We start from the raw sequence: 17,024 nt of genomic DNA on the forward strand, positions 1-17,024 counted from the left end.
ATCCCTAGCATTTCCTCATTTCCTTTTCTGAGTACTGAGTTATTGAAACCCAAATGTGCTTATTGGGCATGATTCAGGTGACATCTTTTGGGGACTTTGTTTTCTGTCTGCAGATATTGCTGTGGTGGAGATGAGTGATGCCTTCCGGCAGCCGTCCTTGTTTTACCACCTTGGGGTTCGAGAAAGCTTCAGCATGGCCAACAACATCATCCTCTACTGTGATACTAACTCAGACTCTCTGCAGTCCCTGAAGGTACTCCTCTTAGTTACTGGGTATATTTCCTTTCAGCCCCAGTATTCAGGGAGAATTCTCTCTTATCCAAAACATTTTTCAGTAACTTATGTTTGTGAAAAGATGCTTTTGCCAGTATGATAAATAGCTACTACAGGCTAATTGTCAAATTTATCTAGAATTCATTGTGAAGTTTATCTAGAAATCAATGTAGATATTTGATGATGTCCAAGAAAGATAAACATCATGTTCAGTTCCGAGTACCAGGTGGGGTTACATCCAGGAGACTGTTGATGGGAAATCACTGCTACACACCTTGGAGAAAGAAAAGGAGGTCATATAAGATATATCAGGCTTTATGCCTGACCTTTGTTGACTTCATTGTGCCCATCTGGCTCTAACTAAAATACTCTTCCTACCTGAAAGTGCTCTGAGTAGAAATGCTCACAATATTGTCACCCTTGTTTGCTGGGTGTCATTTCAATTAAGATGGGAGGAGGGAAGTAAAACTGTCTATTTTGTGTACCAAACTCAACCTTCCCCGTTGGCATTCTCTCCATTAATAGACACTTGCCCTATAGAAACCATTTCTACCACCCTAAAGGATTGGGAAGTAAAAACTTACTGTGTCTTATCTACAAAATTCAACCTATCCCAATGTCATTTTCTGCATTAATAGGAACATACCTGATATAAAGTTATTTCCTCCCTCCAGCAAAGTTGCTGAACATGCTTTTACAAGGCCACAGGATTTTACACTGGGTGATTCTTTGAAAAGTGTCTCACAGTTCAGTGAAACTCATGCTGAGCCTGATGTCATCCATTTCCTTTGTGAAATATCCAGCTAGCTTCATGTGGTCTTTTCTCATCTCTGTCTTTTGGTTCCCAAATAAGAGCCAACCTTGGGATGTGAAGCCCTGGAGTTGAGAACATACTTTCAAAGTCAGTGGCTTAGCAATTGTTATATGAAGATCTCCAATGCCAAATCCTTGTAGAAATGTGTGTGTGTGTGTGTGTGTGTGTGTGTGTGTGGGTACATAATATCCTTATTTATTTATTTTTATATGGTGCTGAGGATTGAACCCAGTGCCTCACATGTACTAAACAAGCCATCTACTGAGCTACACCCCCAGCCCTAGAAATATATTTTAAAGTAGCATTTTGTTTTTATCAGAGTATCTAGAGCATGGGTGGCTTTCTCTGAAAATCCTGAAGAGTTTCACTGAGCAAATACATTTGTTGCATGCTCGACATTATGCTGGGGATTGAGAGGCATATTTGTTTCTGGCGTACTGGAATTGAGAGATTTGGTCCTACTCAGTCTACATTTATCTTTTTACCTGGTTATTAGTAAGGAAGATCTGGTACCAGGTCAACCTGGCTCCCTAGCTTGTTCTCCTTAACCACCAAGTTTTATTATCCCTTGCAGTTTTCCCTCTGTATCCATGGGTTCTGCACTTTTAAACCAATCATGGATAGAAAATATATTTGTTTAAATTACATCTGTACTGAAAGTGTACAGACTTTCCCCTTTGTCTTATATTCCATAAACAATGCAGGGTAACAATTATTTGCTTAGCACTTACATTGTATTAGCTTTGATAAGTAAGCTGGAGTTGATTGAAAGTGTACAAGAGGGTGGTTGTAGGTTATATGCAGATTCTATGCCATTTATGTAAGTGACTTGATCATCTACAGATTTTGGTATCCTGGGTGTCCTGGGACCAGCCCCTGTGGATAACAAAGGAGGACTGTATTTATAGTTAAAACTATATCAGTCATGCCTGCCAAGTGTTGTTCATTTAGAAAAATGCATCAACTATGCCTCCTCAGTTGTCCCATGCAGAGTATGTCTTTTCTCTTAACCCTTCCATTAACTTAAGTGTTTGCCATTTTCTTATTTAGATCGTTTCTAGCCAGATAGCCTCTGATGTCTGGAGTAGAAAAAAATATATTTTCTACAAGTCTAGCAATTTTCTTTGGGTCTCAGAAAGTCTTGTTCTACTGCAGAAAGTTGGGATATGTCTGTATGTGTTTGTTTTTATTTATTTCTGTTGCATTTGGCTCTAGGTATAACTCTGCTATCCCTAGCATTTACAAACAGAAAGGAAAACTAGTGAAATAAGAGCAAGAGACTTTTGAAATAATATCTGCAAAGTGAGGCAGATATGACAAAATGAAGCATCTCTTTTTACAGAGGCAGAGGCAGAATTAGAATGCTATTCTTGTCGTGTATCTTGCTTCACTTAGGTTGATTCTTTGGACTTCAAAGAAAGTACAGCTGTGCCAATTTTATTTTCATCAGCTTTTTGTTGAAGACAGCAGATTCTCTTTAGCAGCAAATTCTCAGGAAGAAATCATAGAAAAAAATCTTTTGTGTTTAAAAGTATAAGCTACTTGGAGAATAATTTATAGGAACTATAAAAATGCTTGAAATCCTTGCCTGAATTGTCACTTGAAAGGATATTAAGAATCTAATCATATATATGTGCAATAAAATTTCTAGCTGTTGCTTAAGCTATAAGTCCTTCAATTGTATTAAGAATGAAGTATTTTAATTTTTTTAAATATATCTATTTTAATTGTAGATGGACATAATACTTTTATTTCATTTATTTATGCTGAGGTGCTGAGGATCAAATCCAGTGGCTCACATGTGTGAGGCAAGTGTTCTATTGATGAGCCAACAACCCCAGCCCATAACTTATTTTTGTCCCAAGAAAAAAAATCATGATTGCACTTTGAGAGAGGGAAATAAATTGTTTTTTCCTTAATATTATAACACATATTGTAGTTTTCTTTAATTAAATCATGAGAACTTCTTAGTGTGCCTATTAATGTTTATTGAGAGAGACTATGCCAGGATTTAACATTTGCTCAAAAACAAGAAAGACTAGTAACAACTCTTTTCTGATTTATTCCATGCATTTAAAAATGATCAGACTTCCACTTGGCATCTCTTACTAAATGGGAGAGTGGGTCTGGACTCTACTGGTCAATGAACTGTGGAGCAGATGCGTGAGATACATCTAAGGTCAAAAAGCACTTGGGGGAGTGAGTGGCTGCTGTGAACAGTGAGGAATTTGTTTTAATGTACTACAAAGGGGCTGAAGGAACTTCCCCTCCATCCTCTGAAGGTTCCATAATTGGGTCTGCTGAAAAAAGTGACAACAGACACACGAACAGGTGAAAATTCATACAAATTCATTAATATGCAAGTACATACGAGTCACAAAGAGTATAAAAACTCAAAAAAGGTTGAATCACAAGTTCAAGGGAACCTATCATCAAGTCTAAAAAGCACAAAGAAGGTTGAAGTGTGAACTTCATTTTGCTAGGAGAGAGGGAAGTGGAGGGTGTAGGCAATTTTAGATTTAGAGTAAATGATTTCCAGGGAAAACGGATGGGCCCAAAGAGCCTGGAACAAAGTGTACCTGTGCCCTGAAGGTGACGTCAGCTCTGGTTTTTCTTCTACTAGTTCATCTTCTGGAGGAGCTGGTGTTTAGGTGGATAAGAGAGCATCAGAGAAAGCCTTCCTGCAGTTAGGGAGGGAAAGAGGATCAGAGACAAGAGTTGGAGAAAGTCACAGAGATTTTGGTTCTGATACTGCTTTTTTTGTTCAAAGTGCTCAGTGTGTCAAAGAGCCAAACTTTAAGGTATCATTTTCTGAGTCTCAACAGCCCTTTTTCTATTACCAGAAATTCCTTTATAATAAGAGTTCACAGCTCTAATTCTTGTGATCAACCCTTTCTTTAGCTACTTCTCTTGATTCTGGATTAACCCTGACTCCCTTTAAACATTGCTGTTTATAAAACAAGCAAGACCAAGCAATGAAGTACACTACACATCCCCAGATAGTCAGCAGGTAGAAGCTCTTATAAACAAGTGACAAGGCTGAGTGGGAAACAGACACACTACTGGGGAAAGAGTGAATCACCACTTTGTTTTAGTTTTTTTGTTTGTTTGTTTGGTACTGGGGATTGAACCCAGAGGTGCTCTATCACTGAGCCACATCCCCAGTCCTTTTCATTTTTTGAGATAGGGTCTCACTAAGTTACTCACACTGGCCTTGAACTTGTGATTCTCCTGCCTCAGCCTCCTCAACCGTTAGGATTACAGATATGCATCAGTGTGCTCTGCTTACTACTAACTTTTGAAGAACAGTTTGGCAATATCTAATACTGTCAAGAAAACCTGTCATCAAGTCTAAGCAATTTTTAACCTAGATGTGTACTGTTAAAAAAAAAAAATTGTCTCAGGTGTAAGGAGATAAAACAAAGAATGTTTATGCAACATTTTAATAACCCCTCCCCTAAAGGAGATGGAAAATATCCATTAGGAGAATGAATGAATAATTTGGGACAAGTCTGGCACAGCGGCACATACCTGTAATCCCAGCTACTCAGCAGGCCAAGGCAGGAGGATTGCAAGTTTGATGCAAGCCTTAGCAATGTAGCAAAACCATGTTTCAAAATATAAAAGGGGCTGGGGTTCTAGCTTTGTGGTAGAGGGTCCCTATGTTCCATTTCTAGTATCACAAAAATAAAACAAATTAAAAAACTTTTGGTATAATATTTAATGGAATATTGTAGAATACTTAAGAGAAATCAACTAGAGCTTTATATATCAAAGTCATTGTATCTCCAAAAAATATGATTTTGAATTTAAAATCAACATACAGTGACTCACCCACATCAATGTTTATAGCAGTTCAATTTAATTTACAATAGCTAAGCTATGGAACCAACCTAGGTGCCCTTCAACAGATGAATGGATAAAGAAAATGTGGTATTTATATACAATGGAATATTACTCAGTTATAAAAAGGAATGACTTTTGCTGGTAAAGGGAAGGATTTGGAGACTATCATGATAAGTTTTTTAAGCCAATCCTAAAAAACAAAGGTCAAATATTCTGTCCAATATGAGGATGCTAACATACAACAAGTGTGTGTGGCAGAGGTGGAAAAAGAAGTTCAGTGGATTAGACAAAGGAATGTTGAGAAGGGAAGGGGATAGGAATAAGAAAGATCATGGAAAGAATTGGACATAACTTTCCTATGTTCATACATGAATGCATGACCAGTGAAACTCCACATCATGTACAACCACAAGAATGGGATCCTAATTAGAATAAATTCCACATATGTTTAATATGTCAAAATATACTCTACTGTCATGTTTATGTAAAAAGAGCAACTAAAAAAAGCAAAAAAAAAATAAACTTTTTAAAAAATAATAATGTTAAGGGGAAAAAGAAATCACCCATGTACAGTATCATACCAGTTTTCAGAATGTGATTGCAAGCAGGCAAGACAATGGTATTATACACATTTGTGTTATAAAGAGATAGAAGTATGTATGGAAATTATCCAATCAGAGTATTTACCCCTTTGGGGGATAGGAGTGGAATAGAGTTGGAAGATAAGAGTCTTTAACTATATGTAATATGTCTTTTTTCTTTTTTTCCTTTTTTCTTTCAATACTGGTTTTAAACCCAAGCCTTGCACATGCTAGATAAGCCTCTATCACTGAGCCACATCCCCGGCCCTTTCTATTTTATTTTGAGACAGTTTCTCTAAGTTACCCAGGCTGGTCTTGAACTTGTGTTCCTCTTGCCTCAGCCTCCTAAGTGTTGTCCTTATAGCCAGGCACCACTGTGTCTGGCTATAATATAATATTTCTAAATCTAGGTGGTAGACATATAGTTGTTTGCTAATTTTTATACTTTTTATATACTGAAAATATTTCATAATTAGCCTTTAAAAAATGTTGCTATATTCTTCAGTTTTCTATATCCATCAAGAAAACTTTACATGCATTTTGGGCATTTGAATCCCCAAAGAATTTCAGTTTCTTTTTCTTAATATTCTGACAGTGGTAAGAAAGCCTAAGATGTATTTGAATCTTTTTTCTGCACTTAAATCATTTTTGTTCCCATTTTATGCATAAGAAATGATTCTTTGGAGATTGATATGCACATCAGCTAGTGGTGACTCAGCTTTCTGTGTTGAAATGTAATGATTATGTTAGATTATTCCTTACTCAAGAAATTTGGTTGTATTTTTCTCTTAAGCCACTGCCTGAAAAGTTACTTTACAGATGGGATTTTCCTCAATAAACTCTTTTCTAAAACTGCTTACTTCTTTATTATCTCACTGGATATATTCCATACATACATAGTGCCACGTACTCTGGTTCTGCCTTAATGCATGTGTTATTTTCTAGATTGGGATCTGACTAGCATCCCCCTAGGAAATGACACTAGAAATCTTACAGGCACAAACCAGAATTTGTAACACCATCACTAATTTACCAACTTTGAAAAATCAGTCATTTTTTAAAACAATATTGCAGTTTCTCAAAACATTAAAAGGAGATTTAACATATGATCCAGCATTTCCACTTCTTGATCTACATTCCCAAGAGAATTCCAAGCAGGATCTGAAAGAGATATTTATATGCCCATGTTCATTAGTGACATTATTTACAATAGTAAGAAAGTGGAAGCAACTCAGGTGTCCATGACAGATGAATAGATGAACAAAATGGGTGTATACCTACATGGTATACTACTCAGCTGTGATAAGGAAGCTGACATGTGCTACAACATGGATGAGCCCTGAGAACTGCCATAGTTGCTCCTTCAAAGCAGTTCCATGGTATATAGACCCAAGATCTATTATCTGTAGATACAGAGGACCCCATCTTTGTATATGTGGAATGGGACAGTTCTTCTGGTACTCATCCACTTGAAGCAAATGGTTGTTGTTTGGAAAAAAATGATGAGTCCGTGATATAAATTTTGATATTGATACTAGTTTGAAGTAAATCAGTGAGGAAAATCAAGGTAGTTTTTGTTACAAATGCTTCAAATTTAAATTGAATTCTTCCCTATACTTAGCACATCTACTCAGATTCCAGAGTGTCCTTAAACCCATAAAAATGTATTTCTCTCTTTTTGATCTTACACCACTGCTTTCTTTTCCTAAAGTTTTACCTGCCTTGCTAAGGTAAATAACTAAGATTTGAATTAAATTCAAGTTTTAGTGTAAGTAGTGCATGACATTAATTTTCAAGGTTTATGACTCTGATTTCAACAATGGAATTTTGCAGGATTATTTTCAGCACCTCAGATTGTACCGAGTTAGTCAGTGGTACAAAGTACACAGTTGGTTAATATTTAAAAAAAAAAAAAAGTCATTTGAAAATATGCTTCTGTAAAGTAGTTTAACAATTTGTGAACAGAATCATTGGCTTTGCCTGTTTTAACTGGGCTGCCTCCAGACATCCCGAGACTCTTGCTTAGTTTATTCCTAGGTGTTGATTTAGAATCAGCAATTGGCACCCTGTCCTCTCCCAGGTTCAACACTGCATCCCATGCATTTCTTGTTATTCCATAGGAAGCTTTTGTTGTTGTTGAGAGAGGAAACAGGCTTGTTCCTTTATTTTACATATTTCAGAAATGGTCAAACTTTCATCTGAACTGTAATCAGTCCATCTCTAATGGGGAAAGAAAGAGGAAATCTGGGGCAGGAGCAGGTTAAAAATACATAAAGTGTGGCTTTATGGAGATTCTTCTCCTGGGATCTTGAATTGACAAACTAGATGAATGATTTATTTAGCAGGTGTTGACTTCCCTGTTGGAGAATCCCTGAGGATGGGCTTGAGATGCAAGAGCCTAGTTTTGTTTAATGTCTATTAGCAGTATTCTCTCCCTAAGGCATTATCTGTAGACTGAATAAAATCATGCTCTTTCCTTCCTAATTCTCTTTAATCTCCTTCTCCTACCCACCCTCCCATGATTTCTAGCTTCTTATTACCCTTTTGTCAAAAGGAGAGGAAAATCTGTACGGTATAGGGAATGAAAGATGTCATCGAATCACTGGGTTGACCCTAGCTGTAGCCTGTGAGTCTGAATACCTTGAAGAACAGGCAGGAGCCCCTCTGTACACACCAGAAGTGGGCCAAAGTCTTGCTGAATTCTTCTCCTTTTTGTTCATTATAGATAATTCTGTGGTAGTTGATCTTTGTGGCAAACCCATCATCCTCTTTGGGTCCTTTTAGAACACATCCTTGAAATTATCATTAAACCTTATGACAAATGGCATTTACTATGTATAAAATTATACCTACCTGTAACTCTGTGTGTGTGTGTGTGTGTGTGTGTGTGTGTGTGTGTGTTGCTGGGGATTCAACCCAGGCCTTGTTCATGGGAGGCAAACACTCTATCATATACCAAGCTGAGCTATATCCCCAGCCCCATACCTGTAACTTTTTTACAATGCAGTTTAAGAAAGAAGAAACAACATGTACTTGAATAGAACAGTTCAATTAGGTGTTGTCAGCTGGTGACAAAGATGTTAATTATAACAATAGCAACACAGTGTAAAGGGAAGTTTGTATTAAGAAGCTGTGTTAAATGCTGTATGTATAAAATGTCACCCATCAGCACCCAGTTCAAAGAAATATGTCTACTTACAGTAGAGTTCTCCCACCAAGAGAGATTTATTTAGATATGAAACAAAATTAATAGGGAAGGAGAAAAAGAGAGTCAAGAATGTCTTTGGGGATGACTTGCCAGCTTTGTTTAATTTAACCTGATTTTTTTTTTAGCACAGGTTGTTTTCATTGACAGTTGCTCATGTTTAAGAAGATGTGTTCTTACCCCAGGTCATGAGCAACACAAGTGTACAGTTCTCTAGATCTGGTTGTGCAGGAATTAAGTAGAAGTACTTTGTTTAGGTAGAATTAATACCTTATATTATGTATAGCTTTAAAGTACTTAAGTTGGCAGGGGGGCCTGTAACCTCAGAAGCTTGGGAGGCTAAGGCAGAAGAATCAAAAGTTCAAAGCCAGCCTCAGCAACTTAGCAAGGCCCTAAGCAACTTAGTGAGACCCTGTCTCTAAATAAAATATAAAAAAGGCTGGGGATGTGGCTCAGTGGTTAAGCACTCCTGGGTTTAATCCCTGGTACAAAAAAAAAAAAAGTACTTCAAATTATTGCTTAAACTTATTTCATTTGGTTTTCATATACATCCCAGTGAGACAGACAAGTGAGATACTCACTGTATTGAACAGATAAAAAGTATTTTCTTTACAGATGAGAATTAAATATGGGGAGATACAGTGACTTGTTAGGGACACACACAGCTGATAAGTGTCAGAGTAGAGATGAGCCCCATATTCTTTTGACTTTCCATATTGTACTCTGAATAAAATCATGCTCACTCTTTTCTTCCTAATTATCTTTAACCTCCTACTCCCACCCCACCCTCCCACCATTTCTAGCCTCTTATTACCATTTTGTCAAAAGGAGAAGAAAATCTGTTTGAATGAATATCATTCCCTCTAAGTCTCTGTACAGATTTCATATGTCCTGTGAAAGGATGTTTTTGGTAGATTACTTTTTGTTTGTTTTTCATTGAGCTTTTCTGCAAACATACCAGGTTAGCACAACACTTAGCTATCTTTCAGGATTGACTCTGTACCATGGCTTGTGTTCAGCGTGTTGGATTGCTCTTCCTTAGCGTACTCGGCTTCATTTCAGCAGTGGTCAGAAAGGGGAACAGGATACCTCACCCCAGAGAGGCCAGGGATGTTCACAGGATCCCATGGTTAGTTTTGAAGCATTGAAATTAGTTGAGAGGGTAGAGCTGGGGAGTATAGAAAATATCTCTCTTTTTTCCAACCTTAATGGAAATCTTGCCTAATTCCACCGGGATAGAAAAAAAGAGCAGAAGAGAAGACCTGGAAGGTCACTAGCTGGGCTGTGTTATTTCCCTGAGCAAGCATTCCAGCCAGCTCCTTTCTGTCCTGCCAGGAAGCTGAGGTCTTGGGTTGCCAGGCCTGCTTCTCCTACCCCAATCTACCTTGGCAGCCTCACACTATCTCCTTTCACTTCTTCCCTGCTACAGTTTGTCATATTTTGGCACAAAAACTGCAATATTGGAGACACTCCCTTGATTTACCTCTTAAATGACCTCTTCAAAGTTGTATTGTCCCAACCGTGAACAATGGTATATGACTGTAATCCCAGCCACTCAGAAGGATAAAGCAGGAGGATAGCAAGTTCGAGGCCAGCCTCAGCAACTTAGTGAGGCCCTAAGCAACTTAGTGAGACCCTGTCTCAAAATAAATAAATAAATAAATAAATAAAAATAAAAAAGGGTAGGGATGTAGCTCAGTGGTAGAGCACCTCTGGGTTCAATCCTAGTACTGAAAAAGAATTGTTCCTAACAACTATCAGAAGTCATCTCTTCTCTTTTTCCTTGTTTCTTTGGTTATCAAAGGGTTCTAGAAAATTGAAAAATAAAATTTGGATGCTTCCGGTACAGCCATGTACTGACCAAAAGGCCCCTATGACTGCAGAAAAAAGTATAGTGTCATAGTGGGCACGTACCTTGAGAACTTTTCATTGGCAAGGAACTGGAGTTTAGGTTAATTTTTATCTTTTTACTTACAGGCATTATAGATGAAAGGTTTTCTTGGTCTGATGTGAAATCTGGAAGTTACATCACAACTTTATTTCATTCCCTCCGTCTCCCTGCTGCAGTGGCTTTAGTACACATTCAGCATTCCCCGTTCCACCTCAGTTCTATTAAGATACCTTCTGAGATCTTGTTTGCCATTTATTTGGACTGAGTTAAAATGCACTTAAGGTGTCATGAACCAGAATGGTTTGTGTCCATTTAGGTTCCAGAAAACCTAAGTTAGCAGGAATCCAGGTAGAGTGCTATAGGAACGATTTTAATATTGTATAATGTGATAGTGTTTGCATGATCTGAAAGGAAAGCAAAAGAGAAAGGAAGAGGGTTGTTACTCCAACAAGCAGTTCCTCAGGCAGACAGCAGGATGGCTGTAGGCCAGCAGTGGCTCTGGTGGTTTTCCATAGATCCTCTGGCTCACTCAGTCCTCGCCACCGCTTTCCTCCTTGCTACTTCCATTTCTGCGCCTGATGCACCAAAAGAGGGACGAGCAGGGGAGCATGAGGGTGACTCTCCTTCCAGTAGCTCAAGGAAAACATGACTCTTTACCTTGAGCCAAAAGCAAATGAATACAGAGTTGGAAGTGATGAATAGTCACCCAGTTTAACTTTCTCGGCATGTTAATGTTAGAAGTAAAATGACGCATGGCTGGCTGAGCTGGGAGTAGGACCAGAACTTTCATGTCTACCCTAATTCATAGTGTAATTTGAGTGTGTACTTGATAATTCATTATTCCATTCATGCCTTTATGAGTAGCTACTCTCTGTCATGGTATCTACTAGGCAATCGGTGCGGATATAAGTGTAAATAAAACACATGGTCCTAGCATGCAAGGAGCTCATGAGGTAGTGTGGAAGAACCATATGAACAAAAATGTGTAGCCTGGCCTAGGAAGTGCTATCAGAGGTCGGTGTAAGGGTTCATGATGGCAGAATTAAAGGCCTAGTCTCACTGCTCTTGGAAAGATAGGTGTCACTGAACATGGTCACAGCCACCTTCAGAGAGAGCAGGTTTCTTAAACTCGGCACAGAGGATGCTCTGTAGTAGAAGATGCATGGAAGAGCATTCCCCAGTACTGAGAGGGAAGAGAGGAGGCTCTTACTATCTAAAAAGCAGTAACTTCAAAGGTGTGGTCTGCTGCTTTGGAGAGAGACTCCTTTGACCAAGTTTGTGAAAATCTGCATGTTGTATTTCTGGCCCTGTGATTATCCAAGATTTTTCTATTTATTTGTTCTTGAACCATTATGTAGGGGTGGGGAGAGAAAGAAAAAGAAAGAGGCAGGCATTAATTCCCCATGAATCACCTGTAGAAAAGCCACTTTAAACCTCCTCAATGTCACTTTTCTGTCCCTTGATTTCCGTTCCTCTGTGCACTGCCATATACGTAGGCACATAGGATAGAAACTATTCTGCCCTTTGCTTTTCTCACTTACCAGTGTATCTTAGAACTCTTTCTATTTCACTACAAAAACAGGACTTCCTCATTCTTTGTTTGACTGAACTGTGTGCCATTGTATGGAGCTGCCATTGTATGGAGGTACCATAGAGTACTCAGCCAGTTTCAAGGTGATCGCCATTTATGTTGTTCCTAACCTTTGCTATTACAGTGCCCCAATATGTGTTGATATTTATACATACATACCACTCACCTTAAAAAGCACTTTGATTACCAAGTGCTTGCAGAACACAGTTCATTTTAGCCCTCAAAGTCTATTCCAGTAAGTCCCCAAATAATTGTATCATCTTGTTAACTGTACGTGTCAAAATGAACTTTCTGCTTTAGCTCAATGATATATTCAAGATCTTTTTCAAATACCTCCTTAATTCTCTCTTCTGTGCATCCTAAAGTAAGCCATTATTTTATGTTCATCTTTATGGCTCTCAACACTACCCATTGCAATTTCTTCCTCTATCAGTTTTACTTTCACATCTACTATTCTTGAATGTTTAAGAGTCTTAGGTACTGCTCTAAGCCAAAGCCCTCATGATTCTCCTTTGCCTGATATGATTTAGCATCCTGATGGTGGGATGAAAGATGATGGCAAGTCAGCTGGATCCTGGATCTCTACTCTTACCCTGTCATATCTGGCCCCTCTCCTTAGCCAGATGGACTCACCCTTGAGCTCCGCAAATACCTGTTTTCTGTTTCTATGACAACATACATACCATCATTTCCAATAGACTGTCCTATTTTCTCTTTTCTGAATAATGATTCCCCAACCTCAGTGAAATCTGTATAGCATGGGCATCTCTAGATTGTCTCCCCCGTGTCTCTAGCTATTTTAATGTCTAGGAATAGCAATAATGATAGTTCACTTTTATTGAGAGCTTTTTTAAAAATTTTTTTGTTTGTGTGTCAGGGATTGAACCCAGGGGTGCTCTACCACTGAGTTATATCCACAGCCCTTTTTGCCTTTTTGTTTTGAGGTGGGATCTCCCTAAGTTGCCCAGGCTGACTTCAAACTTGCCATTCCCCTTCCTCAAGTCACTGGAATTACAGGTGAACACCATTGTGCCTAGCTGAAAAAATGATTTTTAGATTATTCTATTTGGGATTTAACATGATTATGCTGTTTTTCTTATACCCTATACAATACTGTTGTATTTTCCTGAAACAGACTGTAAACTTTCAGATACAGAAACTTAATATACACTTTCTGGAATTTCTAATTGCTAATACAAATGTTCCCACATAGAATAGTTCAGTAAAGATCATTGAAGTAATTGATTTTTGTATTAATTTCTGCTCTGATTTTTTTGTCTTTCTTGTTTTTCAGGAAATCATTTGCCAGAAGAATACTGTGAGTATTTTGCTTTAACTTTCCAGAAATTTCAAAGTATTTTCTTTTCCATCAACTAATCTCTGCTATTTTCAAAAATCTTCACAAATTCTTAATTTCTGTATCTGTTACTCCTTTTTAGAATTTAAATATGCATATTTTATCTAAATAAGACATTGTAGTGAAAATGTATTTCAATAATTGGAGATAACAGTATTATCTTACTTTTTATATATGTAATTATGCTCTGGAAAACATCTTCATAGTATAGTCAATGTTATGGAATTATGAGTGGCAATAAAACAGCATTCATGCACAAGAGAGACACACATTTGTGTATATATAATACGTGGGTGGGTGCACATGCAGTGTATAGATAATATACGATGTATATATGTGTATATATAATATACATATGTGTCATACATATGTATATTTTATATATATAAATAAATATATGTATAAATATATATAAATATATATAAAATATGTCATCTATCTTCTATTTAGAGAAATTGATTTAAGTTCCTAAGTAGCATAGTTTGCCTTTGGGTCTCATTACAGAATTCCAGTCTCCCACAGAATTAAACAAACATGAAAAAGTGAAAAAAAATAAAATTAAAAAAAACACTGCATGAAGAAAAATTATAATATTACAGTGGAAGCGACCATGTTAGGCCAAAGGTTGTATATTTCATCTTGGAAAATAAATGACTATTTAGATATCTTCATGAGCACACCTCTGCAATTTAGACTGCACATGATTCCATTTAAGATGATGAGATTAACAGTATCGTTTTCACAGATCAGAAATTTTAAATGTTATGCTTAAGATTTCACCAGGTAGAGAGGACTCATTTAATAAGATGGATAATGTTGCTGTTATAACCTCTTAAACTTCAGCCCTTGACAGGAAGTGAGCACTCATTGCTCCATGCTTCAATTCAGCCTAGTAACTTTTATTCAGCAAGTACTAATTGAAGGTGAACTGTGTGCTGGGCTTCAGGCTTGGTGCTGGAGGGGACTGACCATAGAGGTTGAGTGAAGATAACCATGCTCATACCTGTTCCATGAGCCAATGATTGAGAAGTGCCAGTGTCTAGTTGGGAGGAAAAGGGCAGCAAATAAATTAGAAAATTAATGCAAGGTGATGTTTTAAAGAGTGGATGACTGTTGTATTCAGGTCCTTCAGGGAAGGTAGCATTCCCTGAGCCCTGAAGGACAGGAATGATCCAGTCCTGCCTGATTCAGTTTGTGCACATGGAGAAGCAGGTTGATGAGTGGAATGAACATTGTATCATAAATAAGCTGCCCATTGACTTGAGAAAGCTGCTGTGCTCCAGGTGCTAGGTGTCCTTTAAAGAGTTGAATATTGTACACAGGCATTTCAGTATGATTGACTGCCAAGAAGTTTTTTTCCCAGATGCTGAACTCTTTCCACGCACATTTATGTCCATATTTATGTAGCATTGTTAGAATTTTAACAGAGAAGATAATTTTTTAGAGTAAGACAAGATTTTAAGCTGTGGGATTTGATAGCCATGAAAAAAAAAGTCTGAGAGATCAGTGTTGTTATTTTATAACAGTGCCTTAGAATTTTGAGGAAATGTGTTCTTCCTCTTGGAAAAAGCAGATCTAAATATTTTAGGTCAAACATAGTGGCGTGTGCCAGTCGTCCCAACTACTAGGGGAACAGAGGCAGGAGGATCATAAGTTCAAGGCCACCCTGGGTAAAATAGTGTGACCCTATCTCAAAAAACAGAAAGAAGGAAAGAATTTTTTTTTTTTTTTTTTTTTTAGAATTAGGGTCAATTGTTGCACTTGTGGTGTTTCTTCTTGTTGACACAATGTTATATTTTTATTTACTTTGAATTATCATTCATTTAAAATAATGGTTCAGTCGCATTTGACAAATAGAAATTGCTATAGTAACATCTCTCTGTTATGTGTGAGCCAATTTGGGAAATATATGGTCCCATATTATTAGTTTTTATCACTTTTATGAAAAAGTGCATTTCTCAGCAATTACCTTTTAAGCACAGTGTCATCAGCTAACCCTTGCACTGTTCCCCACTGAGTACTCCCTGGGCTGTTTCAGGCCTAGCTATACTCATGTGCCTCATACAGTTTTTCATCTTTCCCTTTTTCTTCTGACATTGACAATGCGGCATTGAAAAAGTATATTTATGTGTGTGTGTGTGTGTGTGTAGTCTCAGGAGTTAGAGTAGAAACTGAAAATTCTGTATCGAGGCCAGTCCCTTGGGTAAACCTGTGGCAGGCTTCGGTGTTTTCAACAGGGATTCTGAAGTCCTGCAGCCTAGAGTTTGTGTTAACATCTGCTTTTCTCTGCTGTTTGTATGACTCTTCTTTTTTTTCTCTTTACCCCTCCCTCTGTCCAACACAACACCCAGATAGATAATCTTTCTCTTCCAGAATTAGTTTTGCACAGGTGCATTATTCCCAGTGCCCCATATTTCATTAGTCATGTATATTTCATGTCTTATACCCAAGTACACATGATGTCAAGGCTTCTGAGGGCACACAGTTTTATCCAGCAGCAAAAGAATAATATTCTAAAACTCTTGACAGCACTTTTCTGGCTTATTGACTTTTCATTGATTTGTTCTCATTTTGTGATAGAAGATTCAAAGCAATTTTGAGTTGTGATGTATGTCTCAAATAAGAATTATTTGATTCTATTCCTCCTTTATAATTCATGCATGGTCTAAGCTCTAGAAGCTTTGGAAAACAACCTGCTTGATGTCCTCAGTTTTCTGTTTAGGCAGTGACTTGGGTGAAAGGATTAAATTTGGTGCACATTTTTTGAGACCTTGGTAACATTTTAGAAGTAGGACTTGATCATTTTTCCTCTTCCTGATTATTCTTCCAATCATTGTTACATGAAGGAGAACTTGGGAAGGGAAGAATTTAATGTATTTGATTTAAACATGAAACCTCAACTTATTGAAGTTCTTCTTTATGTTAGCTGGTAGTTGGGCTTATTTCTGCCTCATTATTGACATAAACATGTTCCTCGAAGCATAATATGTTCATAAATATTTAAATCTGGCCGTAAGGGCATTTGACACTGCTCTTCTCTTTGTTGTGATCAGTCACTTTGCCCACATAGGTTTCTTTAGAAGGTGATAGAAGGTTGGTGAGAGATAGAGGTAGTGCATGTGACCCCCTGATGGTAATGACATGCCCTGCAGAGAAAAAAGTCCCTGGGCTAGAGCTCCAAACAGATTACAGACCAGACACTTGATCTAAGTTTACCTGTCTCCTCATCTATAAAGTGGAAGCAGTAGCATCTTCTCTAATGGGTTGTGGTAACCCTGAGGAAATGCATACGTGGGCACTTGCGAGTAGGGAATAACTGTCTGCTCTTACTGGGTTAGCACTAAGAGCAAGGAAGGGCTGTTTGCCTTCATGTGCTGATGTGGCTGGCAGCAGGCTCACAGGACTCCCTTTTTCTCCTATAATGGTGGTAATAGGATTTGCCACTGTATTAGCTCTTTGTTGCTGT

At 37.7% G+C, this 17,024-nt stretch overlaps 1 protein-coding gene across 3 annotated transcripts in view; it reads left to right on the top strand.

Moving 5' to 3' along the window:
- The window catches only part of Map3k5 (mitogen-activated protein kinase kinase kinase 5), a 201,750-nt gene that overhangs the window by 60,154 nt on the left and 124,572 nt on the right, over nucleotides 1-17,024 (top strand). For all 3 annotated transcript variants that reach the window (XM_076858216.2, XM_076858214.2, XM_076858215.2), the window contains 2 exons: nucleotides 114-253; nucleotides 13,496-13,519. In XM_076858216.2, the coding sequence (XP_076714331.1) occupies nucleotides 114-253; nucleotides 13,496-13,519 (164 nt within the window). The remainder of the gene's footprint in view (nucleotides 1-113; nucleotides 254-13,495; nucleotides 13,520-17,024) is intronic.

This window comes from Callospermophilus lateralis, chromosome 6, assembly GCF_048772815.1.
Source record: "Callospermophilus lateralis isolate mCalLat2 chromosome 6, mCalLat2.hap1, whole genome shotgun sequence".
Taxonomy (NCBI): Eukaryota; Metazoa; Chordata; class Mammalia; order Rodentia; family Sciuridae; genus Callospermophilus; species Callospermophilus lateralis.